Raw genomic sequence first — 12011 nt, forward strand, 5'->3', positions numbered from 1 at the left:
GAGCGAGCGAGAGAGGTTTAGGGAGGGAATTCCAACGCTTAGGATCGAGGCAGCTAAAAGCGTGGCTGACGATGGTGGAGCAATTAAAATCAGGGATGCACAGAAGGCCAGAATTGGAGGAGCGCAGATATCTCAAAAGGTTGAAGGGCTGGAGACGTTTATAGAGATAGGGCGGATATATGGTTTAAAATAGCAACGAGAATTTTAAAATCAAAGTGCTATTCAACTGGGAGTCAGTATAAGTCAGCAAGGACAGGTGCGATGGGTGAACGGGACTGGAGTTAGCATATGGACAACAGAGTTTTGGATGACCTTAAGTTGATGGGAGACTGGCCAGGAGTGTGTTGGAATAGTCAAGACTAGAGGTAACAAACTCCTGGTTGAGCGTTTCAGCAGCAGATAGACTGAGGTAGGAGCTGAATTGGGTGATACGTAGACAGAAGTGGTGTTCGCGATAGCGCGGATGTACGGTTGGAAACCTATCTCTTTAACTAAGCTTTTAGTCACCTGCCCTAATACCTCCTTATGGGGCTCAGTTAAATTTTGTTAATGCTTCTGTGAAGCACGGCCATGGGAGATTGTCAGTTGGTCCTGAAGTTGTGCTATGGGAATATGCACACCAGAGACAGCTCAAACTTATTTCATATGCAATCAGTAAGCACAGGAGACTTTCATCTCAGTCAGATGCAACACCAAGGTTATGAACAGTTTGGTTCAGCCTCAGACAGATGCCAGGACAAAGGATGGAATCGGTGGCAAGGGAACAGAGTTTGTAGTAGGAGCCGAAGCCAATGGCTTCAGTCTTCCCCATGTTTAGTTGGAGGGAATTTCTGCTTATCCAGAACGGGATGTCGACAGGCAGTCAAACAATTTAGAGACAGTGGAGAGGTCAAGATAGGTGGTGATGAGGTAGTGTTGGGTGTCGTCAGTGTATATGTGAATCCTGACGTGTTTTTGGATGATGTTGCCAAGGGGTAGTAAATAGATGAGAAATAGGAGGGGGCCAAGGATAGATCCTTGGGACACCAGAGGTAACTGTGTGGGAGTGGAAAGAGAAACCATTGCAGATAATTCTTTGGCTACGACTGGATAGATGCGAATGGGACTAGGCGAATGCAGTCCCATCCAGCTGGATGCCAGTGGAGAAACATTGAAGGATGGTGTGGTCAACTATGTCAAAGTCACAGGTCGAGAAGGACAAGGAAGGATAGATTGCCACAGTCACATAGGACTTTGTGTCTTTGGTAAGAGCTGTTTCGGTACTGTGGCACAGGCAGAAACCTGATTGGAGGGATTCAGACGTTGAGTTCTGGGAAAGATAGACATGAATTTGGGAAGCAACGGCACATTCAAGGATTTTTGGAGAGGAGAGGGACGTTGGAGATGGAGCAGTAATTTGCAAGGACACGAGGGTAATGGTTTTATTTGAGGAAGGGTTAATGACAGAACATTTGAAGGGTAGGGCGACAGTATCTGAAAAGAGAGAGAGAGGGTGTTAACCATATCAGCTAACATGAGGACCAGGAAGTGGATCTATTGACAAGATGAGCACATAAAGGACATGATGGAAGAGAATCTAGAAAAATATGTGAATTCAGGGCTAGGGTTTTGAGGGTGGGGAACTCTTAAAGGAAGTTTTACCCAGTAGGCTAGGGGAAGGAGGGGAAGTGGCAGAATCAGTTGAACAGGTGGTCTCAATGTTGGTGTCAAAGAAGTCCATGAGCTCCTTGCACTTGTTGTTGGATGTGAGGGTGGACGAGACAGAGAGAGCTGTTTAAGAAGGCAGTTTGCAGCAGAGAAAAGTATCTGGGAGTTAACTTTGCATTCCAGGATAATCCTGGAAAAGTGAACCGTTTTTGCAGATGAAAACATGCCCCAATAGTGCTTTAAGTGTTCCAGCCGGATCTGGTGATGAATGGCTAAACCAGTTGATTGCCATATCCATTCAAGCCTGAGTCCCTTGGACTTAAGGGAGGCAAGATGAGAGTCGTACCAGGGGAAATGACCAGTGTGAGAGAGTGCAAATGTTTTAATGGGGACTAGGACATCAAAGGAGGAGATGAGGGTGTGGATGAGCAGATCAGTAGCTGTAGAAATGACGTGATGGATGGAATGCTGAAGGTTTGACAATTGGGGTTTTGAAATTGCAGTTGTAAGTGAATTGGGAGAGAGTTTTTCTCGGTGGGCAGAAAATGCTGGCCTTGCAAATGGCGCCCACATCCAGAGAAGGGATAATAACAAATTGTACTGATCTCAAGCAAAACCCATCATTCCATAATTACCCACCATTGTCAATTTAGTTATATTTTGAAACTGTATTTATATATTATGTTCCAGATAAGTGCATAGATAGACACAGTGACAGATTTAAGAAAGTAAATTATGCTTTCCTAAGGAGAATAAGGAACACATTTGGGGGAAGAGTAGAGGGCACTTTATTCTGTATCTAACCATACTGTGCGCCCAAGGTGTTCTATTCTCCAGTAGTAGCACAAAACTCAAAAAAAAAAGTGATTTGTGAAAACTGATGAAGCTATTGCCTTCTAACTTATTGCTGTGAAATTAGTTTATTCGGGGAATATCCTGATTCTGCCCATTGGGAAACAGTGATTTCTGTAATTAAGCGGAGATTAATCTGAGTCTGAAGAGAGTATTCCTTTGGGAAAAAGGTTATGATCTGTGTTTGCTCTGTTTTCTGTCATATCTCCTGTAACTATTTTGTTTGCTTATTTACAAGGACAAAGCTCTGAAAGTTTCAGCAAAGGGGGAAAGCAGGTGACAGTGATACTGAGGCTCAAGTCTGCTGAACTGTAAGTAAATTCAGTCTGTATCTAAATAATTCATTTCATACAACATGCTGTTTCTTATCATGTAGCAGCAGTGCTGACTTGCAGGTGCAACATTTGTGGTTTGTCACCCATGCTTCGGTGTTACACTTCATGCAGCCAGTCTGTTTGTGTGGCACAGTCATTGGCAGATAATGAAGCTATTAATATTTCAGACTCTTGCCAATAAGCCACTATTAATCTGATAATTAGCCCCCTAAAGATGAATCTCAAAACTAGGTTAAAACTTGGAAACATTAGCATATAGCAGTTCTGTGGTGGTGCATGCACTTCCTTCTCTTTTTAGCACAGGGACCTTCTTATCCTACCTATGTACCCCAGTAGGTAGCATCAAAATAGAAGGCATCTTCAGTCACCTGTGTCTCATAGAGACAGGGGGTGAAGCTTTGTTGGGGAGGAGGTGCTAATTATGCATCCAGTGTGTTTTAACATCTTTTTGGCAGATAGTAATTTTATTATTTACTTAATTTCTTTATTTCTTGATGCTGACTTTTGGATGAAACATTAAATCGAGGCCCCATCAGCCCTTCCGGGTGAACGTAAAAGATCCCGTGGTAGTATTACGAAAAAAAGAAGGGGAGTTCCCCCCAGTGCCCTGGCTAATATTTATCCCTCAATCAACATCACAAAAGCAAATTACCTCATTGCTGTTTGTGGGAGCTTGCTGCGCACTAATTGGGTGCCACGTTTCCTACATTACAAGAGTGACTACACTTCAAAAGTCCTTCATTGACTTGAAAGCATTTTGGGACGTCCTGTGGTCATGAAAGATGCTATTTAATTGCAAACATTTCTTTTCTTTGTTACAAATCTGTGTATCAGCTGTGACTCAGTGGAAGCACTTGCCTCCGAGTCAGAAGGTTCAAATCCTACTCTAGAGACTTAAGCACACAATCCTGGCTGACGCTTCAATGCAATACTGAGAGTGCTGTTGGATGAGACGTTAACCCGAGGCCCCGGCTACCCCCTCAGATGAACATAAAAGATGCCATGCCACTATTCAAAGAAGAGCAGGGGTGTTCTCCCAGTGTCATGGAATGCTGTCCCTCAACCAACACCTAAAACAGCTAAAAAAGCGAAATACTGCGGGTGCTGCAAATATGAAATAAAAATAAAATAATGCTGGAAATACTCAGCAGAACTGGCAGCATCTGTGGAGAGAGAAACAGTGTTAACATTTCATCTGATGAAACGTTAACTCTACTGCCTGAGCTGCTGAGTAATTCCAGCATTTTCTGTTTTTATTTACTTAAAGCTGATGATTTGGTGGTCTTATTTTGTTGCTGTTTGTGGGACCTTGCTGTGTGCAGATTGGCTGCCATGTTTTCTACATTACAATGGTAACTATACTTCGAAAGTACTTCATTGGCTGTAAAGCGCTTTGAGATGTCCTGGGGTTGTGAAAGACCCTATGTAAATGCAAATCTTTTTTATTGTTGCAGATAAAAGCCTAATTCCAATTACAAACATTGTTTTTTTTACCTGAACAAAGTGATCTAGTCTAAATTGGCTGATTTCACCCGCTTTATAGAGATTTTGACCTCAATTCAGGAAAAATAAAACCTGAAAGTCAGCAGATCACTTCATGAATAGAACTTTAGACGCTGGTGGTTTTCATCAACAGGAAGATGTGATCAATGGAACTCCTGGTACTTTAATTTCTGCTCAGGCGTCCCACTTAACAGATTGGAGCTGTGCAGTCTGGGAGGTGCTCACTGTGCTGAGCTCCTTCAGTTCAGGAAGAATTCGATCCACTTACAAGCCCCAGATGTTGAATGTTGGGACAAGAATTCGGGTTCACGTCCATAGTTGTGCAGCATTCCTTTATCATAGTAAAACATGATTGTTGCAAGACTGGACCCAATGTAGGTCAGCGAGCAGAGCAAGAACCTCACGCAGTTCTAACCCCCTCTTTATGGGAGCTTACAGATGAACCTAAGCTGCTTTTGCATTGTTGTAATTCAGAGTTTTAAAGGTGGGTATTCATCAACTGTAACTCGGCAGCTGGGCTAAGGGAGCCAGGTTTAGCACTGGGAGACAACTTGAGGAAACTGTTCTCTGGGAATATAAATTAAAAAATAGTGCTGTGTTATAAAAGCAGGTTTTGACAATGGCCTAAGAACCAATCACCTCCCTATTCTACAGGTTCAGGATTGTGCATAACAGAGAAAAGGAAACTGAGTGAGGGGTAAGGTAATAAATCTATCGTAACACCATTCAGCTGAATAAATGAGGTATATGCTTGACTTGGATAACTAATGAATATTAATTCCATTGTCAAGCTGCATTAATTCAGCACCAAATCTTGTATATAGCCTGCAGTTCAATGAACATGGAAAACCTTGCTAGTTTAGTGGATTAATCATATTCATATATACATTTCATTTCTGAAAACCTGCAACACCATCTTATTGTATAGACAGCAGATGGTTCATGACCAGTGATCTAAAATGCTGTCCCTAAACAGTGAATATTTTAAAATGTAATTCATAGCTTATAGAATTAGACATGACGCGAGGCAGTGCAGTTGAGGGGGGAAACTATTAAAATTCCCTGTGCCACTGAATTGCCAATTGCATTAAAGATTTCAGTGTTATAAACAGTTTCAGTCCATTTCAAGTTCTGTGCCATCTCTCATTTTATATAAATAGCAATGTGTACGTACAGACACTGCACTGCCCTAGTTATGTTTGTGAATCAAATGACGGTAGTTCTTGTGTAACCATTGCAATATTCTATAGGCAATGGGCCAAATGTAAAAGGATTTCAATTTATGTGGCATAGTATGAAAGGAGCGGAGGAGAGGTTAAGAAAGAAAGACTTGCATTTATATGGTGTTTCTCGTGACCTGTGGATGTCCCAAAGCGCTTTATGGCCAATGATGTAGTTTTGAAGTGTAGCCATTGTCGTCTGTAGGTACAAAGTTAAAACAAATTTGCTACAGTTGTCACTGTTTTCCCTTGTAATATTTCATATTTTTATTATTTTATGCACTTAGGTTCCTCCTCTTCACATATTGCCTGGAGATGGAAATGCTGTTTTGTGAAAGAGTCAGGCTTCACTTCAGCTGCTACTTGTTGCCTTTACAATGAAGCAAACTGAAGATACTGAAAGAAAGCACTGTAGTCTCCCATTCCCTTTATTGCAGCTGTTAAGTAGAATGGGTTAATGTTTGCGGCACTTCCAAGACCATACATCATTATTCAGCTTATTTTCCCCCTAATGTTAACAATGTGGGGGGGTGGGGGTCGTTTCTCTGCATTGTCTGTAAATTTTACACCAGAGTTCAATACATTCACTACAATTTTCAGAATGAGCTCCAACAGGTTTGTGCATGTATGGTAAAGCCAAACCCCATATTCATAGCATTGATTAGGTTGTGCATTCAGAGCAGGCATAAGAACAAGAAGCGATCTAATCACCAGTATGATACCATAATTAATTTCTATGGTTTTTCCATGCGTTGTCACGGTTAAAACCACCGGTGGTCCTTTTCTGGTCATTAGGTCTGTGTGCATTTTGGTGTCATTCTCAAACATACATGGTGATGCTGTAGTGGACTGCACTTGACTCTAAACAGCAGTACCTGCATTTCTTTTCTTGGCCTTGAAAACTGGTATCCTATTTCGTTATCCTCGTGGTATAGCACATCAGGGGAATGTTGCTGGACCCAGTGCAGCCAGGACAGAACAAAACTACAGTTGCACATTAAAATCTTTTGGAAATGTTCATTGGAAGCAAAGAAGATTCTATTTTACACCTGCCAAATGAAAAGGGTCAGAATTTATTTGCTTACTGTGATCCTTTCGCTCTGTAGTTACAAATGGTTACCATAAAATTGGTTATTCATGGGCTGTATTTTGGGATTTATCTCCAAAGTTAATAGTGTTATCGGCTCAAATATTAAAGCACACAAAATTGCCCCTTCACTCCTACAGTTACCCCACATAAAGTTACTTGTTTTGCAGTATTTTTGAAAAGCTGCTGTAAATGACAGCCTCAATATTTTCTCCTTGTAAAGGGTGAGATGTGTTGTTCTGTTTTTCATATCCAGATTGTTTCAATACTTTTGAATAGATTGGCTTTGATCATTTATGAAGCTATGGTTCTTTTAAAGCACATAATAGTTCTATGTTTTTATAAAACAAAGAAGAGGAGTCCTAACTGCATTTTTATAGCTGGATTAAACAGCCACTTTATCCCACTGCACTGTATATGACTCGGTGAGCCTGACTCTGGTTAAGGGTGGACATAATCTTAAAACAGTAAGAATTGCAATCAAAGCCATTACTGTGGCTTGAGTTACGACAGACTTTCAGTTTTGCTCACCTACCTTAAGCCCCTAGTTTAACTGCACCCTGGAGGAGCGGTGTGATGCATATTTTGTTCTATTTAATTGCTCTAAGTTAAGAGAATTATGTCATTTTTGGGTTATTTTTTTAACAGAAAGGTATAGGCCAGCCAAGAGGGCTACTACAGTGCAAATACCACTTTTATCATATATATGTGTATATATAAATATATTTATTTTTTAAATTAACTCTACTAAGAACTTTTTTTTTAACTCCCTGAAGTTCCATGTACACTCCATATGCACCATTCAGTGACTTTAACAGCACTAATGTGGCTCAGTAGTGTGAGTCATCTTATGGGAGTTATTACCGCTGCCTTCTCAAAATTCCATAATTAAAATGCATGAAACCAGTCAGGTCACCGATAATCGATAGTTTAGAAACCTTTAGCATGCTGGCTAAACTAGGCATGCCATACAGTTGTTCACAAATGCAGTGACAGTTGCTTTAAAAGTTAAAATGCACTCCCCAAACCTTGCCAAGAATTGATGGTCTTGCAGAGTGCTTACACTTTCCTATCTTATTTTATCTGATACTGTTTTTGTTTTTAAAACAAATGAGTTTGTGCTAAACCTTTAAATTGTTGGCTAAATTTCTCTTGTCAAATTTCAGTTTCCTTCTCTAAAACAGTGACAAATCCTATTCAATTCTTGTGCTACTTGAACAGTTGCAGTTCGCATAATAAAGTGGAACTATGTAGTTTTGGAAAGTAGGATTGAGGTAAGTTCGGAAGAATTATCCCTGCTGTGTATGTTGCTCGAGCCTCAAGGTTCATACTGTCCCCAATAATAAGAGAACCTGACAAAGAGCAAGGGAAGGTATTGAACTCTTGGATTATTTTTGATTGCTGCAGAGTTTTAATTTACCTGAAATACACTTCTAATTTTTTTTCCCTCCTCAATGTGTCTGCAACAGAGTGATACAAGGCCAGCAAGGTCTCTGTTTGGATTCCTGTTTTATGCTAAGTTATTTGATCTCAGCTGAGACACTCGATGGCCCCAGGCTAAGGAGAGGAAATAAATTGGTCATGGTTCTCACTCCTAATCAGTGTCCAGTTTTGGAAGTTCGTATGTGCACTGCTGACATTATCATGCTCAGTTGTCAATTAGCGTGCTGACGTTCACTTATGCTCACACATCAAGAATGTTTACAGGGTGTGTTGTCAGACGACAAATAGTGGAACCAAAGTCCAGCATTGATCACTTCAGGGATAAAAAAAGGGAGACACAATTTAAGAGATGGGGAGAAATAAAAGGGCAGTTTTGGTAGTACAGTGATTACAACACTTAATTCCCTACTGATGGGTTTGACTCCTAGTCTTGGCCAGTGGTTTTTACCAGTCACATAATGAGTTTGGTAAGTTATGGGCCAGATTACTATGTACAGCAGTGGAGCATTTTGCTGGGAAGGCTAGGGAAAGATAAAATGTCACAAGGCCTAATGTGACATTTGGACATACAGGCATTTATGCTCAATAGTGTGTAATGAAAAAGCCAAGGGAAGAACACATACCTACTTTTTAACAGCTTTTCTGCAAAGACTTGGAAGTTCACTGCAGCTGTATAATCATTCATAGGTCTGCATGTTCAAGGAGTCAGACATTTTCTTTGATTAAATAGCATATTAGATTATTGCGACAGGTTGGATTATTGTAAAAGACCATGGTTTGTAAGTTTCACTGGTGAGCTGAAAAGATAGTTATGGTTATCTTACTGTCTGTGACTTCATTAGAACTCTCTCTTTGGTTAAGTCTTGGGTAGTTGAAAATCAGAAGCTATCTGATGTCATTTAGTTCTCCCTAAGTAGCGTATAATTGTGAAGGGCAAAAATTAAAAAAGAAATATCTAATTTTGTTCTTTCCATATTTTTATAAAGGTTTTTATTGTTATTCTCCCCTTTTCTCTGTGGAGTCTCATTTCTGCTCCGAGTCCTCTGCAAATGCTCCTGTATGACTCACCAGCAGGTGTGGTATGAGTGAGGTGCCTAGCCTTTCTTGGCACCTCACTACAGTGGCACAGCCCAGATTGGTGATGCACTATGTTGCAAATTACAGCTGCTACACTTTTTAACCCTCCTGTTTTATGATACATTGCCAGCTGTAAACATTTTTACAGTGGTTCGATTTTTTTTTTTTTTGCCTAGTATTTTTATATTTTCTCCCCTTTCCACCTCGTCCCCCTGTGTTCCAGCTTACTCAAACCATTCCACAGATAAACAAGAGGTCAGGGAGCCTGATCCCAGGGCCTTTGCAGTAAGGCAGCACTCCAAGATGCTGATTAATCTTTCTGTGAGGAATATTAAGGTCAAAGAATTTATATTTTCTGTGTTAAATTTCTGCCATACCATTTAGATTCTTCCCTATTTTCACATTGATTATCTGTAGAGGTAAAATGCAACTTCCTGTCCATGGATCTGAATGGCAAAACCATTTAAGACACATGTTAAATTGCGCAATGAATTCTGTCACCTTTTTATTTATAGCTTCCACCTTCTTGGCTCTGATTTTACATAATCATTACAATGCAGTAAGTTTATTCTTTTGAATGATCGACAGTGGAAGACATGTTGCATGGACTTTTCAAATGCCACCTGAGCCTGATCCTCTCTTCATCCCACTCCACTCTTTCTAGCAGGGGTGTCTGGAAAGTGGTCAGGAGTAAGAATCAGGGCAATTTTTCCTTTCTCCAGACTAAGGAGAGCTGATTACTGTCTCTTGCTGAGATCAACTGGCATAATCCCGAAGCTGTATGGTTCAGCTTCTCACCAGATAAACCTTGCTCTGCTACTGGCTGTCCTCTTTTATTTATAAGTCTCATATTTTAGACTGTGAGATTAGTAACAGAATAATACAGACTACAGCGAAAAAGGGTCTCTCCTCCACAATAGCCTGTGCAAGTCAAGTCTGGAAGCTAAATATTTAATTGGGCCAGACATGAGAGGGGCCCAACCAGAAAATGTAGCATTCTCCCCTTCCACACTGAGTTGTGGCAAACATTAGCTATGCAAATAACAGACCACATTTCTTAATGTCAGCTGTGAAAGACTGGGATAGCCCTGCACGAATAGACCTAGGGCTAATGTTTTGTTTTAATTATATCAAGGTAGCTGTAGTTTGAGCCACTTTCAGCTAGTACTAGCTAGCAGTCTTTATTTTCTAGTAAACCTAATGCCAAAATTGACCAGCAGCTCCTTTTGAATTGGCTTGAAACAAACGGGAAGCAAAAACAAACATGATTTGAAGCAACTGTTGAGGCTGGTTCCAGATTTAATTTCTGAATTATTTTCATTCTGGATGTTCCTCATCTGTCATAAACCAGTGTCACTGTGATAGGGTTGCAGCTAGCTGATGGTCTTGGTAGAGCTGTCCTACAAAGTACAAGATGCTGTCAACCAAAACGTCACGGCAACCGATGTTTTTTTACCACATTTTGCCCATTTCGCTGTCCAATTAGAAACCAATGCAGAAAGTATTTGTCACATTGCCCCCAAAATGAGGCTGAATCTGAAACTGTCTGTGTCCTTTCTTTCCCCTCCCTCCACTCGTTACTAGTTTTAAAACTCGTAGACATGTGGCCCATTACTGTAACAATACAGATGCTTGCTTTGCATTACTCTTAAGCTGCCAATATTGCAATTACTCAGCCATGCATATTGTTTGGGGTGGGTTCTTTGCAAGGTTCTTGGAAAGGGATACTTTATAGGAGCCTATTCCCAGCTAAGTATGGATATGTTCCTACATTGATGCAGGAGTTGGGTAAAACCACAAATGAAAATGAATTATACTCAGTACTGATGCTGCAAGCAGTCCTGTAGTATCAGTTAGTATCCTTTATGTAATGAAACTGGATATTGCTGCACATGACAGAAAGGGCAAAAGTAGCTGCACATCTTAAGTCAGAGCTCAGCATGCTGAGGCACTAATGAGCACCAAAAACCTCATGGTGGGGCTTGCTCTCCTCATACCAGCGTTCACTGCATATTGGATGGATGTGTTACCCCATAGTTGGTGCAGCCAGTTGTTGTATAGAAGCTCGATGAAAAGTGCTCGGCTTGCGGGCTGTGATTTACTGCTTTTCCATTATTTGTGTTTCTTTGTACTGGCCACTGTTTTCCAGCTGAACTGAGATTTTTTTATATATATAAAAAACCTTTCTTTTAAATTAGGCTGCAAGAGTTTTATGTGCTTGTTGTATTTTTATTTTTAAATTTGAGTGGTATCTCATCATTTCTGTACATTTTTTTCCATAAATAAAGATGAACACATTTTGGAAATAATCAGTTCTTGGGGGAATTTCATTTGTGTGCAAAGCAGCTATACTGTGTGTGACTTCATTAGCTGCAATACACTGTAGGCCATTCAGCCCTTCAAACCTGTTAGTCATTCAATTAGATCACGCCTGATCTGTATCTTTACTCTATCTATCCACCTTTGTTTTTTAGCCCTTAACCACCCTTGCCTAACAAAAATCTATCAATCTCGGATTTGAAATTTTCAATTGACTTGCAGCTTCAACAACTTTTTAGGGGAGAGAGTTGCAGATTTCCTTGACAACAAGGAGTTGTATTTATATACCGGCTTTAATGAAATAGTCACGTGGGGAAATGATGGCATAGTGGTAATGTCACTGAACTAGTAATGCTCGGGGAACATGGTTTCAAATCCCACCATGGCAGCTGGTGGAACTTAAAATTTACTGAATTAATAAATTCAATTAAAAAAAAAAGTCTGGATTTGAAACTAGTCTCAGTAATGGTACCATGAAACTATCATCAATTGTCGTAAAAACCCATCTGTTTCACTACTGTCCTTTAG

The 12011-nt window shown here is 40.3% G+C and overlaps 1 protein-coding gene across 6 annotated transcripts in view; it reads left to right on the forward strand.

Annotated features, from left to right (window-relative positions):
- LOC137384223 (uncharacterized) overlaps positions 1-11451 on the forward strand; it is a 66170-nt gene extending 54719 nt beyond the window's left edge. For all 6 annotated transcript variants that reach the window (XM_068057922.1, XM_068057927.1, XM_068057926.1 and 3 more), the window contains exons 5-6: positions 2738-2810; positions 5845-11451. In XM_068057922.1, coding sequence (XP_067914023.1) covers positions 2738-2779 — 42 coding nt within the window. In that variant the 3' untranslated portion in view covers positions 2780-2810; positions 5845-11451. The remainder of the gene's footprint in view (positions 1-2737; positions 2811-5844) is intronic.
- Positions 11452-12011: the final 560 nt, after the last annotated feature.

Source organism: Heterodontus francisci, chromosome 26 (assembly GCF_036365525.1).
Source record: "Heterodontus francisci isolate sHetFra1 chromosome 26, sHetFra1.hap1, whole genome shotgun sequence".
Classification (NCBI taxonomy): domain Eukaryota; kingdom Metazoa; phylum Chordata; class Chondrichthyes; order Heterodontiformes; family Heterodontidae; genus Heterodontus; species Heterodontus francisci.